The 24,097-nt window shown below is 47.1% G+C and overlaps 2 protein-coding genes across 8 annotated transcripts in view; one reads left to right on the forward strand and one right to left on the reverse strand.

Moving 5' to 3' along the window:
* The first annotated feature begins 5,504 nt into the window (after positions 1-5,504).
* Positions 5,505-16,244, forward strand: POMC (proopiomelanocortin). Its single transcript, XM_053383831.1, has 3 exons — positions 5,505-5,656; positions 12,125-12,268; positions 14,968-16,244. The coding sequence occupies exons 2-3, from the start codon at positions 12,137-12,139 to the stop codon at positions 15,646-15,648; spliced, it is 813 nt and encodes a 270-aa protein (XP_053239806.1). The 5' UTR covers positions 5,505-5,656; positions 12,125-12,136; the 3' UTR covers positions 15,649-16,244.
* A 6,905-nt stretch (positions 16,245-23,149) lies between these two features.
* EFR3B (EFR3 homolog B) overlaps positions 23,150-24,097 on the reverse strand; it is a 128,804-nt gene continuing 127,856 nt past the window's right edge. For all 7 annotated transcript variants that reach the window (XM_053383838.1, XM_053383834.1, XM_053383833.1 and 4 more), the window contains one exon: positions 23,150-23,673. In XM_053383838.1, the coding sequence (XP_053239813.1) occupies positions 23,568-23,673 (106 nt within the window). In that variant the 3' untranslated portion in view covers positions 23,150-23,567. The remainder of the gene's footprint in view (positions 23,674-24,097) is intronic.

Consider the following 24,097-nt stretch of genomic DNA (forward strand, 5'->3'; position numbering starts at 1 on the left):
ATCTTATGTAAATTGATTTGCTCCAATTCCAGGCTCCAAAGCGACTTGATGCTGATGGAAGAGGCTTTGGAAGGGAAATTCAAGGGAAGGTTGGAGTCTCTGATTGGGCCCATCAAGCCCTTCTGAATCGCCTCTCTGTCAGAGGAAAGGGTGTCCCAGGATCCTTCTGGCTGCTAAAATATGAGCCAGATAATGCTCCTAATGGACATTGCCTCTGGCATGAACTCCCCAAGGGAGAACCGTCTATATGTAGAGATCACAAAGCCAGTTATGGACAGCACTGGCGTTTTATTTTTAAATCCCACCTTATCCCAAAGGGTTTTTGTTTTATTTTTAATGTGGGAGGGGATCAAAACTGCCCAATCCATCCAAAACTAAGCACTTTTATGCGCCAATTTAGTTTGCAGGAGAGTTAAGCCTGTGCTGAACTCTTTCCCGCTGAAATCTCAATGCAAGGAGCAGGAGAGGCAAAAATCCAACATTAAAACTACAGTTGAAATGGATATAAATTCACTGTACTCTTTTTGGCCCCTGCTAAACGACAAGCCTACCTGGATATTTAGAAAGTTGATTCAAGTTTTCGTCTGCTTTTAGCACATCATCATTTTGACCTAGTGAAACTAACTCTTGTTGAGTTTTCTTACCGATAATTCTATGGTTAAATCAGTCTTTCCCAGCCTGGTGCTCTCCAGAAGTTTTGGATAACTGCATCAATTAGTCCAAAAAACCAGCCATAGAATCAGAGAGCAGGGCGAGTGTGCCTGTCGAAGGAGGGAGTTCTGTGCTTCGTTTCGTGTCGTGTGCATGTTTTCAGAAAGCACAAATCATGCAGGTCTGTCCTCAAATGCAAACAACCTTACATTTCCTCCTGCAGCCCTGGTCTCTGCACAGAAGAATAAACGGGCAGAAATCTGACATCAGCAACTGGAAAATAGAAAGCTGTGGGGCAGGGAACATTTCAGCTTTTCAAGGACACTCGTCAGGTGGTCGTCCTTGAAAAAAGCGACTGAAAAGGAAGATGACAAGATGAAACCACTGGATTTCAATATATCAAGAGGTTCAGTGCTGCCACATCTGGACTGAATTGGCACAATTGATTTTTTTATTCAAATATTTTTTGTGTCAGTTGTTTTACCAGTGCCACGATGTCTGTTGTCAACACAACTGCTTCACTTGCTGTCCATTTTTCTGCATTCCCTTTCCACCTGACCTTGCTGTTTGCAACTCTTTCCCCAAACCGGTGTTAAAGCCATAACTTTGGAATAAATAAAGCCATAAATTTAGAATAACCCCATCTGCATCCAGCAAAGTGAGTGTGAGAAAAGCTCTGCAGGATCAGGCCCAGAGTGGCCCATCTAGTCCAGCATCCTGTTCCCGCAAGGTCAGCCAGATTCCCCAATGGGAAACCTGCAAGCGGGATTCGAACGCAAGATTCCTCTCCGGCTCCTGGGGCTTCCAGCAACTGGAAGTGGACTGGACTGGTCCACAACAGCAGACTTAACATATAGAATAAGAGAACAAGAAGAACACACATTTAAAGAAGGTTGGGAAACATTTGCTGAATATATGGGAAATACCGTATTTTTGGCTCTATAAGACTTACTTTCCCCCTCCTGAAAAGTAAGGGGAAATGTGTGTGCGTCTTATGGAGTGAATGCAGGCTGCGCAGCTATCCCAGAAGCCAGAACAGCAAGAGGGATCGCTGCTTTCACTGCGCAGCGATCCCTCTTGCTGTCCTGGTTTCTGAGATTCAGAATATTTTTTTTCTTGTTTTCCTCCTCCAAAAGCTAGGTGCGTCTTGTGGTTGGTGCGTCTTATAGAGCGAAAAATACGGTAATTGTGTACAACTGAAAACACTGGCAGCATTAAGATAAATCTAACTGTGTAAACAAGTTTTGATGGATGCAATAATGGGATACTGAATGGTATAGTTTTTTTGCAAAATATGCAGGGATTTATGATATGTAAAATGAACCACGTAAAGAGAAGAAGGGAAGTCACTGACATCCTAAGGATGTAAAATGAGTATTTTAAATTGTAAAACAGAAAACTTAAATAAAATTGTATACAAAAGGGGGGGGGGAGTGGACAGGACTGGAGTCCAAACAAGCTTAAGACATAGTCAATTATTTAGGCTTCAGGATGCTGCAAGATGCTCTCTTGATTTCTCTGCAAGAGATGAGCGCAGCTCCTCCTCTTGACATGATTTAGTCAGAGGGTCGGTATGCCCATTTTCATTTCAGTGCTAAACGCATCTTCGCAGGCTCAATAGGGCACTTGCCGCCAGGATTAATGGGATCGGAGAAGGGCCAGTGCTCCCCCCCCCCGAGCTCGCTTATTACAGGTGACATTTTGACAGGGGTGCCTGTGCATCTGGAGAAGAATATTTAGCTCATCTCAACCAATTAGCATAGTAATTAAATATAAGATGGAAATGAGGAAACAGGGCCAGCTCTTGCTATTATTACACCGCTTGGCAATAAGTCACAATAGCAAGTAGCAGAAGAGTGTCCTGATTTGCTTCAGGTAGCTGGAATCTTGGGACGAAGGCAGTTCCCCAGTTGGGGGGTGATGGGGCAGTGGGATTACGTGGAGGTGGGGTGCTAAGAGGCACAGTGGCAGCAGGAGGTTGCTGGGAAAGACTTTGAAAAGCAGGGATCACTCGATCAGGTCCATCCTTTGCGTTAAATTGAGGCAGCTGAATACTTTTAATTGGATTTGGAATACACGTGCGATTAATTCTCACCGCTTTGAATTCCAATACGTTATCATCTTCCTTAGTGGGTCTTGTTCATCTTAAGACGCACCTGACCATAAGACACACCTAGTTTTTGTTTTTTTTTATTTTTCAAATACTTTTTATTGCTTTTTTGTAACAACAACAAATAAAATAAATACTCTTACAAAAATCTCTATGTCTTCTTATTTACCCTGTGCCTTATTGCGCCTGGACTTGCTTCCATCCCTTCAACGGTTTTCATGTCTCAAATCTTTTCTTACAGTTTCTTATTTATACTGCATCCACATCACAAGATTTACATTAATCTTGCTACAGTTTTAAAATTATTACAATTACTCCTTATATATTTAACAAATTTACTCCAATCCTTTTCGAACTTTGCTTCTTTTTGGTTCCGAATCTTATAAGTCAATTTCGCCAATTCTATGTATTCAAACATTTTTGTCTGCCACTCCATTAAAGTTAGGATTTCTTGAGATTTCCATTTCTGAGCCACTAAGATTCTAGCAGCGGTCATTGCACACATGAATAGTTTGTAATTTTCCTTTTTTAATTCATCCCGTTATCCCTAGCAAAATGCTTCTGGTTTCTTTGGGAAAGTGTATTTAAATAGTTTTTTCATTTCATTATATGTTGTTGTTGTTTAGTCGTTTAGTCGTGTCCGACTCTTGGTGACCCCCTGGACCAGAGCACACCAGGCCCTCCTGTCTTCCACTGCCTCCCGCAGTTTGGTCAGACTCATGCTGGTAGCTTAGAGAACACTGTCCCACCATCTCGTCCTCTGTCGTCCCCTTCTCCTTGTGCCCTCCATCTTTCCCAACATCAGGGTCTTTTCCAGGGAGTCTTCTCTTCTCGTGAGGTTATATATCATGTCCCAAAACACACCTAGTTTTTAGAGGAGGAAAACAAGAAAAAGAATATTCTGAACGAAACAATGGATGTATGATTTTTGTGGTTCATGCTGTGGCCACAGACATGTGATTTGACGGTGAGTTTGGGGTAGCCCAATGCAAAAAATCCTGAGGATCCATGTGGATCTGTGCTTTGTAACCATGTTTTTGCACCATTGCGGCCCCATGAAACAGTGGATGCGTGGTTTTTTTGGTGCAGACTGTAGCCATGGACATGCTATGTGATTTGATGGTGGATTTGGGGTGACCCAATGCAAAAATCCTGAGGCTCCATGGGCTTTTACATTGCCCCTCCCAGGCAGCCTCCTTTATCTCTAGCGTCCCTTATCTCCCTCCCGATCGCTTGCCGATCAGCTGCTTCCTTCCAACACTCCCTTCACTCTTGTTTGCCTTTGTGTCTTTTCCTTAGCTGGAGCAGTTTTTTGCTCCTCCTTTTATTCCAATTTCTCTCCTCATTGCTTGTTTTAGTCTTCCTGTCTCCTCTCCTTGCAAGTTTGCTGTCTTTACCTCCCCACTCCCAGGCAGCCTCCTTTACCAGCAGCCTTATCTGCCTCCTGATCAGATAAGGCTTTGTTTCAACACCCACTTCCCTGCAAGAAGATCAAACCTCTGCAAGAAGATCAAACCTCTCCATTCTGAAGGAAATCAGCCCTGAGTGCTCACTGGAAGGACAGATCCTGAAGCTGAGGCTCCAATCCTTTGGCCAACTCCAATCCTCCAATCCTTTGGCCAACTCCAAACCTTTGGCCACCTCATGAGAAGAGAAGACTCCCTGGAAAAGACCCTGATGTTGGGAAAGATGGAGGGCACAAGGAGAAGGGGACGACAGAGGATGAGATAGTTGGACAGTGTTCTCGAAGCTACCAACATGAGTTTGACCAAACTGCGGGAGGCAGTGGAAGACAGGAGTGCCTGGCGTGCTCTGGTCCAGGGGGTCACGAAGAGTCGGACATGACTAAGCAACTAAACAACAACAACAAAAATTTTATCATTATTACTATTGTTATTAAAAAGACCAATGGGACACTCTGGGAGAAAAATGACTGGTGGTTGAAGGGAACCCAATGGGAGTCTGGTGTGTTCCCTAGCAATCCTCACATTCTTGCGCATTCGTATGTAGAAGAACACACAGTGAAAAGGAATCTTTTTGAAAGAGGGGCATCTTTAAAATGCTGGATGCCCAAAGGTTATGAGAAATGTGAGCCCATCACGGAAGCTCAAGCACCGAGCCTGTTCAAATGCCCCTGACATTTTAGTCTCTGGACTTCATGAGGACGTCTGCATGTTCTGTCATTGCACAGGGTTGGGCTGGATGACCCTGTGGTGTCCCTTACAATTCTATGAGTTACTGTAAAACCTGCCAAGCTGATTGCGCTGTGTTTAGGGCCCCGCATCCTGCCTGCAGCCCCACCACGGATGATGCCCTTGCCCCATGACACCACCTGGGCCACCAGCTGCTAGTGTTTTGTTCCCCACGCAGCCAAACAAAAGCGCAAAGTTTAATTGGCGCCTGACATATGCAAGCGATAGCGTGATAAATCGGAGAGGACCCGCGTGCCTTTCTTGCTAAAAGTCTCTGATTTCCCTATTTATTTATTTCTAAAGTCACCTGCTATCCTCTGAGCTTGCAGAACCAATTAAGAAGCTAGAAGGGTCGAGGATGGAGGGGGGGGGCGGTTTTCCTCGCCCTCACCTGGCGATCTTCTTCTCACGGAGGCGCTAATCTACCCACAACTCCAATTGCCACCGGTGCCCAGAAATAATTCCTCTCTCTCTTTGGCAAGCACCTGCTAATCCCCAACCCCCGCCCCCGCTCCCTTGCACACCTGGAGGCCTCGAGGCACCTCCCCCTTTCCCTTGCGGCTTCAAAAGGTCTCTGCGGAAGGCTCCTCGCGCTCCGGAGACGCGCGGGCGTGATATAAAAGGGGGTCCGGGCTGCAGCTGAAACCTCGCAGACGCGGCGCCAGGAGGAGGAATCGGAGACCACGAGGCATCGCAGCGCCAGGTAAGTCTTCCCGGGGCTCCTCTACCGCCCAGCCACTTGGATGCACGCCTGCAGACAGGACAGGTGGTACTCCAACAGGTGCGCTCTTCCCCGCCGCACCTTTCATCACTCACCTTGACCAGCCTCGAAGCAGGTGGGGAGATGATCTCCCAAAGGTGGCAGAAGGACCATAGCTGTCAACTTTTCCCTTTTTTAAAAAAGGGAGATCTCCTTATTCCGAATAGGATTCCTCGCGAGAAAAGGGAAACGTTGACAGCTATTTTTTTCTTCCAGTAGCACCTTAAAGACCAACTAAGTTAGTTCTTGGTATGAGCTTTCGTGTGCATGCACACTTCTTCAGATACACGAAAGCTCATACCAAGAACTAACTTAGTTGGTCTTTAAGGTGCTACTGGAAGAAAAAAATTTTTTTGTTTTGACTATGGCAGACCAACACGGCTACCTATCTGTAGTTGACAGCTATGCAGAAGAAAGACTTTTTCTTTCTTTCTGTTCGCCTGTTCTGTGAAGCGGGGCAAGACGGACGAGGAGCAAGGCATTAAATAAACGAGAGGGAAAGTTTTAAGACAGGAGTTGGGGGAAAAGGAGCAGAATCACAGAATCTGAGTTTTGTAGGGTTGTGGAGCTGGAAAGGGAGCCCTGATGGTCATCGAGCCCAACCCCGCTGTTATGCAGGCTGTGTGGCATGGAAGATGGAGCAAACTTGTACATGTATAGAAGCATAGAAATGTAGAGTTGGAAGGGGTCTTGGGTCATCCAGTCCAACCCGCTGCAATGCAGGAATCTCGGCTAAAGCGTCCATGACAGGTGGCCACCCAACCGCTGCTTAAAAACCTCCAAGACAGGAGAGTCCGTCACCTCCTGAGGGAGTCCATTGGCTCTCACTGTCAGAAAGTTATTTTTGATGTTAAGTCGGCATCTCCTTTCTTGTGACTTGAAGCTATGAGTTCGAGTCCTACCCTCCAGAGTAGGAGAAAACAAGATTGCTGCATCCTCCATTCAAAAGGGTCCCTTTACTGTTTGGAATGGGTGCATTTTCAATGGGCCCAATCCACCAGGAAGTTAGTTTTCTCTTGCACTCCCCCTTTCAGCTGAAAGGGAGCTCTCCGTAAGAGTGAATTCATATTAATTTACACCTTTGCACAGACACAAAAACTTTTCTTTCGACCCACACAACCGGGTTGCTCTCACACTTACTGTTTCTCTCACTCCCTCACAAACACGGTTGAGTAAAGACAATGCCTGTATCCACATTTGTAGTCGCAGATGCGATCCCCGAAGGCATTGTTTTTATTATTGCAGATTTATTCATTTGGAACGAAAGAAGGCAGAAGATTGCTGTATTCTAGGTACACCTTTTTAAAGCTATGGCACAACTTACAAGAGATAAAACCTGTTTATGCCTCATTAAAAACAGCTTTAACCCTGACCACTTCTTCCAGCTTCACATCTAATTTTAAGAACATAAGGTGCTCAGGGTAGGGAAAGCAGAATAATAATAATAATAGTAATAATAATAATAATAAATTTTAATCTGTATGTGGGGGGAGAAAACTTTTGTAATGATGCTTTTTGTTGTTGTTCTGTAGTGAGATATATTGAAAGAGCTCAAATTCGCTGAGGAAAAGGAGATAACCCAGTAGGGTTGGACTAGATGGCCCTCATAATAATAATAATAAATTTTATTTATACCCCGCCCTCCCCAGCCAAGGCCGGGCTCAGGCCGGCTAACAAGCAATAATAAAAAGCTGAATGAATACAACTTAAAAACAAGATTAAAATACAACATTGAAACATTAAAACTTCAAATTTCTATGATTCTTACTCAGAGTAGACCCACTGAAATGAATCAGTTCATGTTAGTTGCATGTATTCTATACTCTGAGTAGCAATTTGTTGTTGTTTAGTCGTGTCCTACTCTTCGTGACCCCATGGACCAGAGCATGCCAGGCACTCCTGTCTTCCACTGCCTCCCGCAGTTTGTTCAGACTCATGTTTGTAGCTTCGAAGACACTATCCAACCATCTCGTCCTCTGTCGTCCCCTTCTCCTTGTGCCCTCCATCTTTCCCAACATCAGGGTCTTTTCCAGCGAGTCTTCTCTTCTCGTGAGGTGGCCAAAGTATTGGAGCCTCAGCTTCACGATCTGTCCTTCCAGTGAGCACTCAGGGCTGATTTCCTTCAGAATGGATGCGTTTGATATTCTTGCAGTCCATGGGACTCTCAAGAGTCTCCTCCAGCACCATAATTCAAAAGCATCAATTCTTCGGCGATCAGCCTTCGTTATGGTCCAGCTCTCACTTCCATACATCACTACTGGGAAAACCAGAGCTTTAACTATACGGACCTTTGTTGGCAAGGTGATTATTCAATGCTATTGCTGAGTAGCAATAGCATTGAATAATACCCTTCCCTCTGTTGTGGGAGAGGACACTACTATGTTTGCATTGTTCAGAGGCAGGAAGATTTCAGGACAGCAGAACCGAAGGGATGGGCTACACCTTCTAAAATTTGTAGTTGGAAACCTTCTGTTTCCCTTGGTTGGTTTGTTGCCTTTTCTGTACTGATTTCTGGTCCAAAAAAACCTTACCCCCCCCTCCACCCCAGCACTGGAAATGCCCAGCCTTTTCTTATAGTGCAGTCAGAGTGCTCAAAACCTCCCGCATCCCTTTACCTTGCCATGGAAACAGCAGCTGGACGGTAAGTTCAGGTGGTTAACCTTATATTATAGGTAAGACAGGTGAGCCCAGGAGCATCACATCAAAGGGAAATGGAGAGAAGGTTCTCTCCTTCTGCCACAGCGCTAGAACACGATGAAGGTGAACATTGGGAGATTCGGGACAGGGAAAAGAAAGGGCCTTGCACAGTTGAACTATGGAACCCGCTGCCTCAGGAGGCAATGATGATACAATGATACGATATGATAATCTTTATTGTCATTGTCCCATACAGAACGAAATTGAAAAATCTACATAAGACATTCAAAACCCAACAAGCCTGCTACCCCAGCTATCCCAACCTGGTTAGCCCCCCAAAACTCTGATACATCATTTTTAAATGCAACATACTCCCATATAGATTCCTTACACTGTGTTTAAAACCAGAATTGCATCTGGGTAGAAACTGTTTCTCAGGCGGCTAGTCCTAGTCTTTATAACCCTGGACCTTCTTCCAGAAGGCAGAAGCTGAAAGAGATCATTTCCGGGGTGCGCACTATCCTGCGCTATCTCTGCAGCTTTCTTATGGCACCTGACAGCATAGATTTGGTCCAAGGTGGGAAGAGTGCACCCAATTATTCTCTCCGCAGTCTTCACAACCCTGGACAGCATTGTTTTTTCCCTGGCCGTGCAGCCCCCAAACCACACACAGAGACCATAAGTTAATACACTCTCCACAGCACAATGGTAAAATGCCATCAACAGGTCCTTTGAGAGATTGTTTTTCCGGAGGATTCTCAGAAAATATAACCTCTGCTGTGCTCTCTTCATCAGGTCTTTGCTGTTTTCTCCCCACGTTAGGCCAACAACTTTGATGGCTTTAAAAAGAGGATTAGGCAAATTCATTGGGGGGGGGCGCTACTGATGGTTACTAGCCAGGAGGGTGGGCTTTCTTTTGGCCCGATCTAGCAGATTCTTCTTACGTTCTTAAAGTCTTACGTTCTTAAAGCACACGGCTAAACTATGGAACTCCCTCCCACTGCAAACAGCGGCGGCTTCAGAATTTGGATGGCTCCCAAAGAAGACGAGGATTATTAATTGTCATTACAATACATTTATTAATCGCCTTTAACATCAGTCATAAGGCAATTTTCACACAAAATATTAAAAACAGTTAAAAAGGTTATTTATGTATGTCACTACGGCAGCCCATGTTTTGTTAGTCCAAAAATTGGAAAATGTTTATTGAATATATGGGGGGGGGAATTGTCAACACTTAAACACTGGCAACATTAAGATAAATTCAACAGTTTTGATGGATGTAATATTTGAATACTGAATGGTATAGTTTATGTTAAATATGCAGGGATTTATGATATGCAAAATAAATCATGGAAAGAGAAGTCATTGATATCTTAAGGATGTTTAAATGAGTATTCTAAATTGTAAAACAAATATATCTATATACACACGAAAGCAGCCAAATACATTTAAAACAAGACTGACACCTTAGCAAGCAGACAGCCCATTTAATGTATTTTTAATCTTTGTTGGAAGCCGCCCAGAGTGGCTGAGGAAATCCAGCCAGATGGGCGGGGTACAAATAATAAATTATTATTATTATTATTATTATTATTATTATTATTATTATTATTATTACTACAGTATTATTATTATTATTATTATTATTATTATTATTTATTATTATTTCATCAGCTGGGAGAACCTATTAGAACAAAAATGCCCCACCGAACTTTATAGTTCTATGATCTGTTAGCCAGGTTCTTCTACTAAAGTGAGATCTGGACCAGGGGAATGCATAAAACTGGCAATTTTGGGGGGGATAGTGTGTAATTAGTTAAAGGAAATTACTCGCCAGAATATTGCGAGGTGTCCAGAGCTTGCGTTACTGAATTTGTATTTAAACGAGAAGCAGGACTCAGTGGCTAAACCACTAAGGGGATTTATTTTACTGGCAACATTCTGGAAGGAAGGTGCTAACTTGAACTCTTGGTACAGTGGAACCCCAGTTTACGAACGTCTCAGATGCCGAACATTTCGGCTTTCCAATGCCAAAAACCTGGAAGTAACTGCTTTGGTTTTCGAGTGCTTTTCGGAAGCCGAACATGCCAGGCGGCTTCCGTATTGAGTTTTCCGGATGTAAATGCTTCCGGAAATGTATGCTTCAGTTTTCGTACGTTTCGGAAGTCTAATGGTCTTCCGGAACGGATTAAGTTTGAAAACCAAGGAGCCACTGTACAAGAGAAGATGGAATATTGCCCTTGTGGAAAAACTGACCCACAAATTTAGGGAAGTTTTTAATGTTTGTTGTTTTATCGTGTTTTTAATATATTCTGTTGGAAGCCATCCAGAGTGGCTGGGGAAACCCAGCCAAATAGGTGGACTTTAAATACATTATTATTATTATTATTATTATTATTATTATTATTATTATTATTAATTTGTTGTTGTTGTTGAGTCGTTTAGTGGTGTCTGACACTTCCTGACCCCATGGACCAGAGCACGCCAGGCACTCCTGTCTTCCACTGCCTCCCGCAGTTTGGTCAAACTCATGTTGGTAGCTTCAAGAACACTGTCCAACCATCTCTTCCTCTGTCGTCCCCTTCTCCTTGTGCCCTCCATCTTTCCCAACATCAGGGTCTTTTCCAGGGAGTCTTCTCTTCCCATGAGGTGGCCAAAGTCTTGGAGCCTCAGCTATTAATAATAATAATAATTAGGGCTAGCAGGAGAAAAGCCCTGTTGCTGGAAATTTGATGGTGCTTCATTCCATTCACGAATTCTGCAGAAAACCAAAGACCAGCGCACTCACTTGTGGATCTCTTAACGAGAACACAGAATCATAGAAATTTACAGTTGGGAGGGACCCCGAGGGTCATCCATTCCAACCCTCTGCAGTGCAGGAACCTCAGCTAAAGCATCCTTGACAGATGGCCACCCAATCTCTGCTGAAAAAACTCATGTATTACAGATGTGCTCTATTATAACTTGTGTATGGACAAGTAGATAAATAGGTACCGCTCCGGCGAGAAGGTAAACGGCGTTTCCGTGTGCTGCTCTGGTTCACCAGAAGCGGCTCAGTCATGCTGGCCACATGACCCGGAAGCTGTACGCCAGCTCCCTCGGCCAGTAAAGTGAGATGAGCGCCGCAACCCCAGAGTCGGCCACGACTGGACCTAATGGTCAGGGGTCCCTTTACCTTTACGTACAGGAATACAGGCTTTCATAGTGCATCTTTGTGGTGTCTCCAGGGAAATTTATAGAATATATAATATATAGAGAGAGAGACATGGAGCACACATTCACTCGCTCGCATGCTTAGCTGCGACACGTAACCAGGATTCGCTGCTAATTATGCCTTTTTTAAAATTCCAGAATAGTGTTAATGTAATTGTAGGACAGTTATGGAGTCACATTTAACCCACATATTATGGGTTAGGATACTGATAGAAATACTGTACTGAACATCCTTATTAGCTATCAGTGTAATATAACTGAAGTATTTGGTTCTTACAGATAAATAGACAATTCAAGGCAAACTTCTACATTTGCTCCCAATGCATTTCTTATCTATGAACCTTTGCCATACTTTTTCTTTTAGTCACAGTATGAGAGCACAAAGCACAGAAGGAAATTAAATTCCTACGGATTGTGAGAATGGTGCTATGTTGCCTGAATGGTTTTCCTCCATGTAACATGCATAGGCTACAATCTAAAACAGACTTACCGTAAGTTCATTGGTGTATTAAGCTGCTATTATGCTTAAAATGGCACCCCTATTTTCTGTCTTGGCAGACCTCCCCAGAGATGCTGAGACGCCAAGGAAGCAGTCTTTGGGCTGCCCTGGGCATCCTGCTCATCCACTTGGTGGGAGGAGCGCCCAACAACTGCCTGGACAGCGGCTGGTGCCGAGACATGGAGACGGAAGCGGAGGTCGAGGTAAGTGGGCAGGGGGCCGTCGCAGGACTTGGAGAAGCACTTGGAACTCCCTGACACAAGATACGGCAATGGCCGCTTGGCTTGGGTGCCTTTGAAAAGGGGGGCGGTGAGGCACGCTTGTAGAGGAGGAAATGTCCACCAGCAGTGATACCAAAGGCGAGCCTCCCTGCTCCGTGGCAGTTTACCTCTAAAAACAGTTGAGAGCACAGGAAGGCACAAGTAGACCCACCCTGGAGCTTATTGTTGTTGTTTAGTTGTTTAGTCGTGTCCGACTCTTCGTGACCCCCTGGACCAGAGCACGCCAGGCACTCCTGTCTTCCACTGCCTCCCGCAGTTTGGTCAGACTCATGCTGGTAGCTTCGAGAACACTGTCCCACCATCTCGTCCTCTGTCGTCCCCTTCTCCTTGTGCCCTCCATCTTTCCCAACATCAGGGTCTTTTCCAGGGAGTCTTCTCTTCCCATGAGGTGGCCAAAGTCTTGGAGCCTCAGCTTCAGGATCTGTCCTTCCAGTGAGCACTCAGGGCTGATTTCCTTCAGAATGGAGAGGTTGGATCTTCTTGCAGTCCATGGGACTCTCAAGAGTCTCCTCCAGCACCAGAATTCAAAAGAGACCCGACTTACAGCAGGGCTTTGTTTAGGGTGCTCAGTCTCCCCATCTAACAGCCAAAGTATGGGGTTGCGCAGCTGCAGCTTTTCTGCTCATCTTCCAACCTCCTGCCAGCCACGGAGCTTCAATTCCAGCTGTGGATATTTTTGGCACATATCGCAGAGAGAGCAGGGAGGGCATTAAAAGAGTGTTTAGAGGGTGCTCCCTACGTTTGCCATTTTCGCTCCTGCATGCAGGGTGCTAGAACGCAACCCCCGTGTAAGTGGAGAGACTCCTGTACGTAAGTAATAGAATCGTTCCAACAAATGAAAAATCATTAACAAGTCATTATAATTCCTATGTGGGGGATAAAATCATGATATGGAGTTATGAAAACACTGGTGAGAGATGAGAGGCAGGACTGTGATTTGGAAAATGCTTTGGAATTCAGACTGTGGGAAGTCGTAAAATTAAGATTATAATTTGGAAGACAATTGGACTTTTTTTATTTTAGTTTTTTATTTTTACAGTGGTATCTCGGGTTACATACACTTCAGGTTACATACGCTTCAGGCTACAGATTCCGCTAACCCAGAAATAGTACCTCGGGTTAACAGTTTGCTTCAGGATGAGAACAGAAATTGTGTTCCGGCGGCACGGCGGCAGCGGGAGGCCCCATTAGCTATAGTGGTGCTTCAGGTTAAGAACAGTTTCAGGTTAAGAACGGACCTCTGGAACGGATGAAGTACTTAACCTGAGGTACCACTGTATTGGATTGTGATTCGAGATGTTAATTGGATGTTCTTATTGGAAAATTAATAAACGCTCTAACAAAAAAACAACAAGTCATTATAATTCCTATCAATGCATCCCAGACACCGTCATATTTATCCCTACACAATCTGCGTCTAAAAGGAATCCATTCGTATGTTGCAAGAGCTGTTGTATCTTCTCCCCATTGATCGAAGGGGGCCATGTCATCATCTTTCCAGTGAACCAATATCGGTATTTTTGTGCTTAAACCTAGCAGCTTGAAAGCATGCCAGCGAAAGTAGCTAAATAGGTACTGCTGTGGCAGGAAGGTAAACAGCGTTTCTGCGTGCTCTGGCTTCCATCACGGTGTCCCGTTGCACCAGAAGCGGTTTAGTCATGCTGGTCACATAATAATAATAATAATAATAATTATTAATAATAATTTATTATTTGTACCCCGCCCATCTGGCTGGGTTTCCCCAGCCACTCTGGGCGGCTTCCATAGAAACCAAAAAACACTAAAATATCATACATTAAAAACTTCCCTGAACAGGGCTGCCTTAAGATGTCTTCTGAATGTCAGGTAGTTGTTTATCGTTTTGACATGCGATGGGAGGGCGTTCCACAGGGCGGGCGCCACTACCGAAAAGGCCCTCTGCCTGGTTCCCTGTAGCTTTGCTTCTCGCAATTAGGGAACCGCCAGAAGGCCCTCAGCGCTGGACCTCAGCGTCCGGGCAGAACGATGGGGGTGGAGACGCTCCTTCAGGTATACTGGACCAAGGCCGTTTAGGGCTTTAAAGGTCAGCACCAACACTTTGAATTGTGCTTGGAAATGTACTGGGAGCCAGTGTAGGTCTTTCAAGACTGGTGTTATGTGGTCTTGGCGGCCACTCCCAGTCACCAGTCTAGCTGCCGCATTCTGGATTAATTGTAGTTTCCGGGTCACCTTCAAAGGAAGCCCCATGTAGAGCGCATTGCAGTAGTCCAAGCGAGAGATAACCAGAGCTGACAGACAGCTGCCCTGGACATAGAATTGACCTTCACCTCCATGTACAGCTGTGAGTCCAGAATGACTCCCAGGCTGTGCACCTGGTCCTTCAGGGGCACAGTTACTCCATTCAGGACCAGGGAGTCCTCCACACCTGCCCCCCCTGTCCCCCCAAAATGGTACTTCTGTCTTGTCAGAATTCAACCTCAATCTGTTAGCCACCATCCATCCTCCAACCGCCTCCAGACACTCACACAGGACCTTCACCGCCATCACTGAAAAAGATTAACAACTTTGCCAAATAAAGCTCAACATCTACCTGACGGCTAACCTCAAGGTTCTCTGTCCCCTGTCCCCTTTCTTCGTTGCAGGAATGCCTCAGGGCCTGCAGAACCGGCCTCTCGGAAGAAACCCCTGTTTTTCCCGGAAACGGCCACCTGCAGCCGCTGTCCGAGAGCATCCGCAAGTACGTCATGAGCCACTTCCGCTGGAACGAGTTCGGGAAGGGCAACGGCACCGACCCGGGCCACAAGCGGGAAGAGTTTCCTCACGGCCCCGCCATGGATGCCCTTCCGGCTCGAGGCAGCTGGGAAACTGCCGGGCAGGGCGACCTGGAGACCCTTGAGAGGCAGGAAGGCAAGCGGTCATACGCCATGGAGCACTTCCGCTGGGGTAAGCCAGTGGGGCGGAAGAGGAGGCCCGTCAAGGTCTACCCGACGGCGGAGGACGGAGAGGAGGAACTGGCCGAGAGCTACCCCCAGGAGTTCCGCAGGGACCTCTCCTGGGAGGCGAACCCCGAACTCGGCTCTCCCGAGGAGAACGGCGAGGGCACCCGGTCCGAGGAGGAGGAGGAAGAGGGTGGTGGCCCCCAACCCTGGGAGGCCAAGAAGGATGGCACGGCCTACAAGATGCGCCACTTTCGGTGGAATGTCCCTGCACCGCCCAAGAAGAAGCGCTATGGCGGCTTCATGAGCCCCGAGCGCAGCCACACGCCCCTAGTGACTCTTTTTAAGAACGCCATCGTCAAAACGGCCTACAAGAAAGGCCAATAGGAGGGTGGGGAGAGGGGAGGGGAGGGGAAGGGAGAGAGAGAGAGACCAGGGACAAAAAGCACCCCCTATATGTTCGGGGTGGTGGAGACCTCAGATCTAGATCCCTTTGGCACATGTCTCATTTAGACCCTGTTAATGATAATCATTTCTTTTCGTTGTCCTCACTTGCTCTGGGTAACTGTGGAACTCGCTGCTTAGGATAAACATTCGTGTTTGCATTCTGGTTTTTGGGTGTTCATGTTATTGTGTTTTTTGGGGGGCGGGGAGGAAAGGTTTGTTTGGCGAAAGATTAAGCCAGGATTGGCCAATCTGGGTGCTGTCCAGAGGTTTTGGACTACAAGTCCCATCAGCTCCAGCCAGCATGGATGATGGGCATTGTAGTCCGAAACCTCAGCAGGGTGCAGGTACGGCCGAGCCTGGCTTAATCTCCCATCTGTGGTGTCTGCAGAACAAAGCAGGAAGGAAGCCTTATCTTTCGGAGGGGCGCAGAGTATTTTCGTATTTCGAACCAGCTGTACAATACTGTAAATGAAAGGGTTAAAAGATATAAAATAATAATTCTGAGAATAACAATAATACATCTTTTTGCAAACTAAGCGTGGTCTCCGAGACGTCTTTGGGCACGTGGGGGCAGCATCATGAGCTCAGCGTCTTCCTCCCTTGCTTTGGTTAAAGTTGCAAGTTGGATCGGCGTCGAAATTTCAGACGGAAAGAATAATTACCGTATTTTTCGCTCCATAAGAGACACTTTTTTCTTCCTAAAAAGTAAGGGGAAATGTCTGTGTGTCTTATGAAGTGAATGTGTGGTCCCTGGAGCCGAATTGCCGAAGGGAGTGTTGAAAGGAAACAGCTGATCGACAAGTGATCAGGGAGGGAGGTAAGGGATGCTAGCAATAAAGGAGGCTGCCTGGGAGGGGGAAGGTAAAAACCCATGGATCCTCAGGACTTTTGCATTGGGTCACTCCAAATTCACCATCAGATCACACAGCATGTCCATGGCTACAGCCTGCACCAAAAAAATCATGCACCTACTGTTGCCTGGGGCTGCAATGGCACAAAAATGTGGTTACAAAGCACGGATCCACATGGATTCTCAGGATTTTTGCATTGGGCTACCCCAAACTCACCGTCAAATCACATATCATGTCTGTGGCCAAAGCATGAACCACAAAAATCATACATCCACTGTTTCGTTCAGAATATTTTTTTTCTTGTTTTCCTCCTCTAAAAACTAGGTGTGCCTTATGGTCGGGTGCGTCTTATGGCGTGAATCTAGGCAAAGGTGGAGGGAAACAGTAGAAGGAGTTTGTGCATCAAAAGCATGACTCTGCTGGGAGACTGCACTCCTCCATTTCTGCCCTTGGGAAACACGCAAAGCAACAATAAAGCAATGCCTCAGAACATGTGCAAAGTGCATTCCCAATTGTTAGCTACTGCCCGCTACTGCATAGCCAGTGTCTGGGCCCAATGCTTGCACAACCCACAGTTGACTACATCAGGCTTCCAGGCAGAGTTGAGTCGCAATCTCTGAGCCCAGAGAGGTTCCAGACCCAGAATTCAGTTTCCTTGGAGATCAGTGGAGATTGTGGTGTTTTTAGGATACGTGGTTTCACCTACACAAATAGACAACCTGAGCCTAAGACGGGGGGGGGGGGTCCCAGCAGTAACACCCCAGCAGATCTCGCTTCTCCATTAGTTTTTGTTTTGGATCCAGCACACAGCAAGCAGGTCTCTGGGTCTCCAGCTTCCAATCTGCTTTCAGCTCCACTCACCCCCCAAAACTGTTCTCCTACCTAGCAGGTGACAAAGTGGAGGCAAGGCCTCCCCCCCAAGAGCCTGGAGGGCACCCATCCCTTAATTGTAGCTCTCACATCCTGGCTCATTTTGGGGGGGGGGTGAGGTTGAGGAACCCTCACAGGACCCCAAGAATTGGGAGAGACTCGGGGCATCACCCAGATGGACCCCCTAGAGCCACACCGTAGAATCAAAAGGTTGGAAGGGACCATAGAGTTGGAAGGGACCATCTTCTCCAGCCCCTGCAATGCAGGAATTGCAGCTGGAGTATCCCTGAGAGTATCCAAACTCTGCTAAAGAACCTCCAAGGAAGGAACCCACAACCTCCTGAGGGAGACCGCTCCACTGCCAAACTCTTACCACCACAAAAGTCTTCCTAATGTATGGTTACCAGATTTTTTCCAATGAATTTGGGGACACTTTTATTTTTATTTTTTGAATCTGAGTAGCAACAGGGCGTCAGTAGTGGGCCTGGTGAGGCAAAAGACCCTGGGCCCAAGCACACATGCACGTTGTATAAAGCTGCAAAGCTCTACTTTTGCACCCTGTGAAACATAAATGTGCAGAGTTTTTTAAGAAGAGAAGAAGAAGAGTTTGGATTTGATATCCCGCCTTTCACTCCCCTTCAGGAGTCTCAAAGCGGCTAACAATCTCCTTTCCCTTCCTCCCCCACAACAAACACTCTGTGAGGTGAGTGGGGCTGAGAGACTTCAGAGAAGTGTGGCTGGCCCAAGGTCACCCAGCAGCTGCATGTGGAGGAGCGGAGACGCGAACCCGGTTCCCCAGATTACATGACTACCGCTCTTAACCACTACACCAAACTGGGCAACAGTGTGCCGCCCACCCGTGACTCTGGAGTCTTCCCTGATCTCCTGCCAAGAGTCTACTAGTGCAGCGAAAGGATCCTCGAGAGGCAGCCACACAAACTCCGTTTTAAAAGCCTCTGTGTTGCAAAATCATGCAATTGTAGAGGTGGAGGGAATCCCAAAGGTCATCTAGTCCAACCCCCTGCAATGCAGAGATAACGGCGAAAGGATCCACCATTGATGACCACCCAACCTCTGTTATAAAATCCCAATGAATTGCACAGGTGGAAGGGGCCCCAAAAGTCCAGCCCCCTGCAATGCAGAGATCTTAGATTAGGGTTACCAGACGTCCCCGGTTCCCGGGGACAGTCCCCGGATTTGCAAATGTGTCCCCGGGAAACATGGCAGCGGCAGTCAGCAGCCTGGAGCCAGCCTGGTAGTGCAGTTGGCTCTGGCTGGCTTCAGGAGCTGCTTGCTCTGGTAACCCTATCCTAATGTTCAGCTGGAATCTCCTTTTTTGGGAGATAGCCAGATAGATAAGACCATCAGGATAAGAGACCTCTCAGCCTTCTCCAGGCTAAACATACCCAGCTCCTTCAACTGCTCCTCATCAGGCTTGGTTTCCAGACCCTCGATCATCCTGGTTCCCTCCTCTGCACACCTTCCAACTTGTCAACATCCTTCCTAAATTGCGGTGCCCAGAATTGGACACAATATTCCAGTTGTGGTCTGACTAAGGCAGAATAGAATGGGACTATGACTACCCTTGGATGTGGGTGGCACTGTGGTCTAAACCACAGAGCCTAGGACTTGCTGATCAGAAGGTCGGCGGTTCGAATCCCCGCAACGGGGTGAGCTCCCGTTGCTCAGTCCCTGCTCCTGCCAACCTAGCAGTTCGAAAGCACGTCAAAGTGCAAGTAGATAAATAGGTAGCACTCCGGCGGGAAGGTAAACGGCATTTCTGTGCGCTGCTCTGGTTCGCCAGAAGCGGCTTAGTCATGCTGGCCACATGACCCAGAAGCTGTACGCCGGCTCCCTCGGCCAATAAAGCGAGATGAGCGCTGCAACCCCAGAGTTGGCCACGACTGGACCGAATGGTCAGGGGTCCCTTTAGCTTTATGACTTCCCTTGACCTGAACACTCGACTTCTGTTGTTGCAGCCCAGAATAGAGTTAGCTTTTTTTTTTGTTGCTGCATCACACTGTTCTCATGTTCAGCTTGTGGTACCCAAACACTCTTGCAAGAGACAAAACATATCGCAATCTGTTATAGTAAGCTTTAACTATCACAGAATTGTATAGCTGGACGACATCCAAAGGGTCATTGCAGAAATGGCAACTAAAGTACCCTGGACAGAGGCCCATCTAATCTCTGCTTCAAAACCTCCAGTGAAGGAAGAAGAGGAGTTTGGATTTGATATCCCGCTTTATCACTACCCGAAGGAGTCTCAAAGCGGCTCACATTCTCCTTTCCCTTCCTGCCCCACAACAAACACTCTGTGAGGTGAGTGGGGCTGAGAGGCTTCAGAGAAGTGTGACTGGCCCAAGGTCACTCAGCAGCTGTATGTGGAGGAGCGGGGAAGCGAACCCGGCTCACCAGATTACGAGACCACTGCTCTTAACCACTACACCACACTGGCTTGCAGAGTCCACCAACCTCTGAGGGAAGTTATTATTCCCAGTACCATGTTCTCGAAGCTACAAACATGAGTCTGACCAAACTGCGGGAGGCAGTGGAAGACAGGAGTGCCTGGTGTGCTCTGGTCCAGGGGGTCACGAAGAGTCGGACACGACTAAACGACTAAACAACAACAACCATGTTTCCCACCGTCCGTAATATTGTCTCCCCACACTAAGGATTCGACCTTCCCTTTGCCAAAGAATTAAGAGTCCCTGTTTGTTGGCCTTTCTTACCTCCAATTACTTCAGAGATCTCCAGCAACAGCCCTCTAGAGCAGGCATCCCCAACCTTTGGCCCTCCAGATGTTTTGGACTACAATTCCCATCAGCCCTGACCACTGGTCCTGTTAGCTAGGGATCATGGGAGTTGTAGTCCCAAAACATCTGGAGGGCCAAGTTTGGGGGTACCTGCTCTAGAGCATGGATAGGCAAACTAAGGCCCGGGGACCGGATCCGGCCCAATCACCTTCTAAATCCAGCCTGTGGACGGTCCAGGAATCAGCATATTTTTATATGAGTAGAATGTGTGCTTTTATTTAAAATGCATCTCTGGGTTATTTGTGGGGCATAGGAATTCGTTCATCCCCCAAAAAGAAATATAGTCCGGCCCCCCACAAGGTCTGAGGGACAGTGGACCAGCCCCCTGCTGAAAAAGTTTGCTGACCCCTGCTCTAGAGTCAGTCTCGTCATGGTTGAAAGTTTGGTTGGACCACAGATCCCATGTACCTACGGGGCCGCCTCTTTGCTGGTATGCCCCATGGAGGACCTTAAGGTCCACAAATGACAACACTTTGGAGGTCCCAGGTCGCAAGGTGGTTAGATTGGTCTCAACTAGGGCCAGGGCCTTTTCAGTACTGGCCCCGACTTGGTGGAACGCTCTGTCACAAGAGACTAGGGCCCTGCGGGACTTGACATCTTTCCGCAGGGCCTGTGAGGTAGAGCTGTTCCGCCTGGCCTTTGGTTTGGACACAGTCTGACCCTTCTGTTTCCCTCCCCTTATGGTTTTGAACTATGGGCCTTACAACAGCTCTAAGGCTCTGAGCCCATCATATCTGCAGACGGAAGAACAGAGGCAGCTTCGCTAAGTCCTCCTTGTAAGTCTGCGCGGCAGAGATGAGATTCAAACCAGGGACTCTCCGCTAGCAATTGCGCAATACGAGCTTTAAATACAGAGAAAACCAGAGTCCCAATGGTGGCTCCATTGACCTGCTGTTGCGGCAGTCAAACGCAAAACAAACAAACAAACAAAGCCCTTTCAAGAAAACAAAATGTTTTCTTAAAGACAGTCTGGCCTGAGCCTGTGACATTAACGCTCCTTTGAAAAGGCCACCCAGATAACTATTCAAACACAGATCAACTCAGCACCCCACAACAATATGTGACCTTTTGAAGATCAACAATGTCTTGTTTCCACCTCCTTCATTGCACCTCAGCACAGCGCATTGTTGTGTTCCTCAAATACCAGGACGGCATGGCATCAATAGTCATGCCCTCAGATGCAATGCAAGGAGAAATATATTCTTCTTTTTTATATACTGTTATGTACGAGGTGCTACCGGATGGGGGGCAATGCTGGCGCCGCCACTGCGAGCAGCTACGGCGACCATTCCCGGGAGAAAACCAGGAGGAGGACAGGTCAGAGGAGTCCCAAGGGAACAGTGGGGCAGCGAGGCCCGTAGAGCAGGAGGGGCCAGCAGGGGAGGCAGAATCAGTAAATACAGAGAGGACCCGCGAGGCCGAAAGGAACCAGAACCACGACTGAGCGAGCGGGTTGCACCAGACCAAACGGCCCCATCACAGCCAGCATCCTTGGAACACGAGCCAGAACCTGAACCCCGGACCAGGGAACACCCCAGGCCGCAACGCACACGTAGGCCGCCGGCGTACCTTGAGGACTATGAATGCGACCTCCCGGGCAGGACTGGAACTTAGAGGGGAGGGGTGTTATGTGCTGAGTTGAATAGGATCCAAACTGCAGCAGTCTGATTGGTCCTAGGACAATAGGATCCAAAATGCAGCAGTCTGATTGGTCCTAGAACAATGCAACAGTCTGATTGGTCCGCAGGAGCCAACCAATCCAGCTCCAGGTGGAAGTGAATCTGCAACCTGATTGGCCTATAGGTGAATCCCGGAATTAGCCAATCATGTGGGGCCCATTGTGTAAATAATGTATATAAAGCAGATATTTTGGGGGAACTTCCATTCCTCCTCACCACTCTGAGCTGAATAAAGAGCATGAAACACTTGACTCCGAGTATATTTCATATACCATAGACTTTATCCAGGCCCATCTACTTGTGAATTAAAAGCCAGTTTTAAAATAAAGAGTTATCATAGAACGATAGAACTGTGATGCAGGAATCTCAGCTAAAGCATCCATGACAGATGGCCATCCAAACTCTGCTTGGAAACCCCCAAGGAAGGAGAGATCACCGACCGTTCCACTGTAGCGTCAGAAAGTTCTTCCTGATGTTTAATAGGAATCTCGTTTCTTGTAATTTGAAGCCATGGGTTTGAGTCCTGCCCTCTGGAGCAGCAGAAAGCAAGCTTGCTCCATCTTCCATTTGACAGACCTTTAGATATTTGAAGATGGCTCTCATATCACCTCTCAGTCTCCTCTCCAGGCTAAACATACCCAACTCCCAAACTGAGAGGGGGCTGGGATATCAACATTATGTTGTTGCTTTGTTCCATATCTTTAAATCTCTTTCAGCTTCTGCCTTCTGGAAGAAGGTACAGGGTTATAAAGACTAGGACCAGCCGCCTGAGAAACAGTTTCTATCCAAATGTGATTTTGGTTTTAAACACAGTGTAAGGTAGTCTCTATGGGAGTATATTGTATTTAATTATGGGGTATCAGAGTTTTTAGGGGGTTAACCAGGCTGGGATAGCAGGCTTGTTGGTTTCTGAATGTCTGATGTAGGTTTTTTCAATTTTGTTGTTCTGTATGGGACAATGACAGTAAAGATTATTGTATCGTATCATAGATCTATCTATCTATACAGATAGATTCGTATCTAGGCAGATTTATGCCTTATCAATAAGACTCATAGCACTGAAGAATAACTCTAAGCAGGAGTTATTACATTTAAATATATATTTATCTATCTCTGTCACAAAGGATCCCAATGTACATAACAGGGTGCGGATGGGGGAAAGGTGCAATGTTTTGGCCAGGAAAATATTCTGAGCCAGCAACCAGCAGCAGAAACGACACAAACCCACAGAGAATAGATTGACTTTATGCGATGGATTATCAACACACGCGTTCAGTGGAGACACACAGAGAGAGGAAACACCCGACCCATCCAAAAAGACTTTTTAAAACATCTTCTTAAAAAAGGGAGGCCGAAAATGGTGCCCCGCCTCTTGCGACTGTCCGTCAAAGGCTGCCTGGGTGCTCTCTTCCGTATAACGGGGAAATCGAGTCAAGCACAAAGGAGGGGAAGGAAGACGAAGGGGCCTTGGGATGTGTGTGGGGGACTGTAAGGGGAAGCATCCTGCATCCCTCTTGCTTGGAAGGTGGTCTAAAGGGGATGCCCTCCCCCATGGGCTCCTGGAGGCAGCAAGATCGCGATCCACTTGGTCCCAGGTGATGGTTCGAAGCCGCAGTCGCATCCTGGCATGCAGTCGGGACCGCTCAGTAGACGCACAGGTCCGGGAACTTCATCTCGTAGACCGGGATGGAGTGGCTCTGAGGCTGGCCGTACGCGGCCGTGATGGTCCCCGAGGGGCTTGGAGGAGGTCTGCGGTCAAGAGAAGAGAACTTTGAGACATAATAATAATAATAATAATTTATTATTTATACCCCGCCCATCTGGCTGGGCCTCCCCAGCCACTCTGGGCGGCTTCCATAAAAACCAAAAATACAGTAAAATATCACACGTTAAAAACTTCCCTGAACAGGGCTGCCTTAAGATGTCTTCTGAATGTCAGGTAGTTGTTTATCGCTTTGACATCTGCTGGAAGGGCGTTCCACAGGGCGGGCGCCACTACCGAGAAGGCCCTCTGCCTGGTTCCCTGTAGCTTTGCTTCTCGCAATGAGGGAACCGCCAGAAGGCCCTCGGCGCTGGACCTCAGCGTCCGGGCAGAATGATGGGGGTGGAGACGCTCCTTCAGGTATACTGGACCGAGGCCGTTTAGGGCTTTAAAGGTCAGCACCAACACTTT

Source organism: Podarcis raffonei, chromosome 3 (assembly GCF_027172205.1).
Source record: "Podarcis raffonei isolate rPodRaf1 chromosome 3, rPodRaf1.pri, whole genome shotgun sequence".
Taxonomy (NCBI): Eukaryota; Metazoa; Chordata; class Lepidosauria; order Squamata; family Lacertidae; genus Podarcis; species Podarcis raffonei.